General features: G+C 35.3%; 1 protein-coding gene across 1 annotated transcript; it reads right to left on the bottom strand.

Annotated features, from left to right (window-relative positions):
• Window positions 1-3,793: 3,793 nt before the first annotated feature.
• LOC136388804 (olfactory receptor 56A3) lies at window positions 3,794-4,741 on the bottom strand. Its single transcript, XM_066360612.1, has one exon. The coding sequence runs from the start codon at window positions 4,739-4,741 to the stop codon at window positions 3,794-3,796; it is 948 nt and encodes a 315-aa protein (XP_066216709.1).
• Window positions 4,742-5,031: the final 290 nt, after the last annotated feature.

The raw sequence follows: 5,031 nt of genomic DNA, 5'->3' as shown, positions 1-5,031 counted from the left end.
CTATTATTAGTTTACTGTCTGGAATTCCTCATCAGAATATAAACATGGACCTTGCCTATTTTTATTACTGCCGGCCCAACACCACAACAAACATTTGTCTAGATGAGGTATAAATGCATATTTGATAGATAATATGATAATATGATGTTAGATGTTGGCCTGTCAGGCCATTAACATTTTGTGTATGTGCTCTACATTCTTCTCCTGGCCTAGTGTCCTCTGTCAGCAAGGTCTGCTTTGAAATATCTGTCTCACTTTTTCTGGATACAGGAGAAAGTGCCTAATTATAGGTCAGATGTGAATAAACTACAAATATGACTATTTTGTTGATATATAAAAATACTATTTTATAGATAATGGCTATTTTATCTGAAGAGACAGTTTTTCCATTTATAAGTTTTATTGAATAAGAAATGACAACAATCTCACTAACATTTCATATAAAATATATTTTATTAAAATAATATAGCACAAAATACTAATTTGAAATGTGTAAATAATATAAAAATTAAAGAATTACAAATTCTGAATTATGTTTATAAATTATGAATTACAAATAATATATTATATAAAATCTCTCATAACATTTTTCCTTAACCTCTGAAACTTCCAAAGTTTATTCATGGCTCTATTTCAGTTCTGTCACTGCAGAATTTCTGGACTATATGTTGTAAAAATCAATTAATAAGTCTTGTTTTTTTTAGATTTCTCAAATTGGTCTCTAGGATTTAGCACTCATGTCATGATGCATTTTAAGACAAAAAAAAAGCCAATATTAATCTTCTAAATCTCTGTCTTTCTTTTCTTTATGTGGAAAAACATAAAAAAGAAAGAAAAATTACAGCCAAGAAGAAAAAATATAGACAATTCTTTTCTAAGAAAGACATATTTTTCCCCAATTCAGTTGCTCTCCTACCTATTTTCATTCATCTTTTAAAGCCAAAATGCCTAGTGTTGCACTGCTTAGTACAATAACCACTAGCCACATGTGGCTGTTGACCACTTAAAATGTGAGTGACCCCAACTAAAAAAAAGTTAAATTTCTCATTATTAATTTTTTTATATTTACTATGTGTTGAAATGATATTTTAAATATATTGCATTAAATATAATACATTCTTAAAAATAACTTTTTTCTTATTTACATTTTCATCTTGCTATCAATATATTTAAATTAAGTATGCGTTTCACATCAGACAGCACTGTTCTGAAGGAAATCTTCATTAACATCAACTATTTTAGTGTGATAAAGCCATTGTTAACCTGTTCACCTTATTTATCAAACGAATCTGTTTGTCCTTTGATATGCCACAAACCTACAAAAGTCATATAAAAACAGAACATTGCAAAGCTTGTAAACATATTTTTTTAAATGTAAAGGTTTATTTTGGAAGACAAAGTTTATGTAAAATTTGCTTAGTTCTATGGTGGTATGTTCTCTAAATCCCCCAATGTTGTTTTCTTTTTTTTTTACATTCAAGTTTCTTTTTAAGCTACTTGGAGACATCTGGATTTGATGTACAACATGACCCTGCAACAGATTAGTCCCCAAAGGTTTTGGCTCTTGATGAGTAGATGTTAGTATGTAATATTGTTTAAACTTGCAGGCTTTTAATATTTCTTAAAAGGCAGTGGTTTAATTTGACTTTAAAAGAATATTATATCTTTATATTTGTAAGACCCTTTGGTATCTAGTTATGCTCATTTTAAACCAAACCATTCTTCTTATGTTGAAATGTCTGAGAGAATGAGATTTTAGGAAAATTTTCAAGTAATAAAGAAAATGTCTATCTAGTTGAATGTCTATCTTGACAAGTTGTTTTCCACTTTTAAGAAATGTATTACTCCCAATTAAACTGTTGATTATATACTTTCACTTATGTGTATGCATGCTTATTTTTCAAATTGTAGTTTATGGTACTATCCAGGACAAGAACCATGAAAAACCAATTCATTTTTCTTCACTGAGAGATGGAAAATAGAAATGGACAGAGAACTTTGTAAAATGAAAGCTTATGAAGATTAAGGATGTATCCCAGGTGCTCAATTAAAACTGAAAGACCCAGATTTTTGGTATAGTATTAGACTATTGAGAGATTTTTCTTTCCATTGTCAAAGCAAAGTAACACACAGGGTATCATTAAAGCACAAAAGCTTATACCTAGAAATGATTTCTAAAAAAAAAAAAGGTTGACTATACTTCAGTAATAGATGAGTAACGAGAAATATGGTGAGACTGCCGAATTTGTTCCTAGGATTGCAGCCCTTATTTTCTTATGTAAGGTTTACAATTCAAACTTCTAACTCTATATTCAGTACTTCATTATTTTGCCAAGTATCTTATTGCCCATACAGGTACCTTATTCCACTCTTTGTCTTCTCCAGTTGAAAAGAATATATTTATGGAATTCATATTTGTTACCCATCTGACCATATTTTGAGCTTCTAAAACCAACAAAAATGTTCTTTTTATTTTTTATTATTTTTATATTTTTTTGTATTTTTCTGAAGTGAGAAGCAAGGAGGCAGAGAGACAGACTCCCTCATGCATGGGACTGGGATCCACATGGTATGCTCACTAGGGTGTGATGCTCTTCCCATCTGGAGCACTGCTCTGTTACAATCGGAGTCATTCTAGCACCTGAGGCGGAGGCCATGGAGCCATCCTCAGCAAGCAGGCCAACTTTGCTCCAATGGAGCCTTGGCTGTGGGAGGGGAAGAAAGAGATAGAGGGAAAGAAGAGGGGGAAGGGTGGAGAAGCAAATGGTCAATTCTCCTGTGTGCCCTGGCCAGGCATCGAACGTGGGACATCCACATGCCAGGCTGACGCTCTACCACTGAGCCAACCAGCCAGGACAAAAATGTTGTTTATTTTTGTGCCACGATAGTTAACAGAATTTCCAGGACACAAAATATGCTTAGAAACTGTCCAATTAGTAAGAAAGCAATGTTCATATTGATATATTCTATGTTCTATTTCAGTGTAATTACTGTATCTTGTATTATCATCCTTACAATCCTTTATTTCATTAACAGAGCTATGTTTGCATACCACATACTGGGACACCCTGGATATGAAAGATAAATGTCTAAACCAGAGACTCATTTGGAAGGAGAATTTGAAGTCTTTTAAATTCAATAAAACACATTGTTAATTGTCACACACATGAACCATTCAGGCAAAACCCTAGCCTTCTTTTAATGCACATTACAAAAGATCACCATCCCTTCTGCAGGAGAAGAGAAAGACAGAGAAACAAACCAGAGACATAAACAGACAAAGAAAGAGAATAATTTAGTTGAAGACTGAGAGAAAAAGACCCAACTAGAGACCAGTAGCAACTGCGCATCATTCAGGACTGAAATTTCATGCCTATGTCTTTTCTCCAATATCTGCCCTTCTTTGGAAATATGAATAAAAATACCTTACACATTATACATACAACACAACCCACAAAATATTTACAGTTGTACACTCAAGAATATAAAATTTATGACATATTAACAGCTGTATATTCAGAAATATAAATTCCTCCCTTTAGAACCTGCCCTAAGGAATCTGAGTACTTTGGGCAAATAGGATTATAAGCATAGGGGAAAGGAGAAAGGGAGAAGGAGATTACTGATTGAGGGATGAGAGAAAGAAAAACTTAAAGTTTGAAGTTTTATTAAAGACACAATATCCGTTTTATCCAGTTTGACATTATAACTCATAGATATAAATTTAAGCCCAATTACTCATTATTAATTCAAAAGACATCTTATTTTAGGAATTTAGATCCAGTTGTCCTTATTACCATCCTTTCTTCAGTAACCTCTGGATTCCTTGCTTGATTTCCTGGGTTCGCACTCCATAAACAATAGGGTTGAGGGCTGCAGGGATGACATGGTGAAGGACATTGAGCAAGACTGGCACATCAGGGGAGACCTTCTTCTTAGCCACATGAGTGAGAACAAAGACTAGAAGGATGGTACTGAAGAAAAGGATAAGAATGAAGTGAGAGCCGCATGTGCTTAAGGCCTTGGCCACAGCACCTACTGCCTTGAGTCTCAGCACAGCTCGCAGTATGAAGGTGTAGGAGAGGAAGATGAGAATGAGGTCGGATCCTAGCAGAGTCCAGCCTCCAGCAAATTGGTAGAGACGATTGATGGTGACATCATTACAAGAGAGTCTGGAGACTGACATATTGGCACAGATGCAATTCTCAATGACAGTTCTCCCACAATAATAGAGTCGTGCTGAGAGAATGGGGATAGGCACTGTCACAAGGATATTCCTAGTCAAAATAAAAACGGCAGCCTTAGCTACAAACTGGTCAGTGATAATCGATGGGTAATGCAGAGGTTTACAGATGGCCACATAACGGTCATAGGCCATGACCATGAATGTGCAAGACTCCATGGCAAGGAAGCAATTCATAATGTACATCTGAAGGAAGCAGGCATAGAAACTGATGGGCCTGAGGTCAAACCAGAAGATGACCAGGACCTTGGGGATGACGGTGAGGCACAGCACAATGTCCAGTAGGGAGAGGAGGCTGAGCAGGTAGTACATGGGCTCATGCAGAGAGGCCTCCAGCCAGATGGTGATTAGAAGAATACCATTGGCCCCCATGGCCAGAAGGAAGAGGAAGCTGAGGGGCAGGGACAGCCAGAGCTGCCAGCTGGGTGACCCAACAAAACAACTCAGGAGGAAGTTAGAAACCTCAACGGAGATGGTGTCATTTTGATGTGCTGTCATATTTTGTTACGTATGTCTATAGCTTCGATTTAGTGATCTGCAAAATTAGGATAAAAATTCTACTCAAGACATATGAAGATACAATTTGCTTTACCTCGGTGAAACTTGTGGATCATAGGGTTATCCAGAGCTAAGTCAATTTGTCTGTTTATCTTTTGTGCCATGCTGCTGGGATATTTCTATCATTTCAAACAATATGAAGAGGACTGAGATAATATAATTTGTTTATACATATTTAATTTGTTCAAGGTTTATTTTTAGTAGAATATAATGTCTTTACAAAAAAGAGG

The sequence above is a fragment of the Saccopteryx leptura genome, chromosome 1 (assembly GCF_036850995.1).
Source record: "Saccopteryx leptura isolate mSacLep1 chromosome 1, mSacLep1_pri_phased_curated, whole genome shotgun sequence".
In the NCBI taxonomy this organism is placed as follows: domain Eukaryota; kingdom Metazoa; phylum Chordata; class Mammalia; order Chiroptera; family Emballonuridae; genus Saccopteryx; species Saccopteryx leptura.
Note: the sequence above shows the minus strand (reverse complement) of the source record. Positions and strands in the feature narration are given on the sequence as shown.

Excerpts from the sequence above, each read along its gene's own strand:
- LOC136388804 (XM_066360612.1), bottom strand. The coding sequence starts at position 4,741 with ATGACAGCACATCAAAATGACACCATCTCCGTTGAGGTTTCTAACTTC.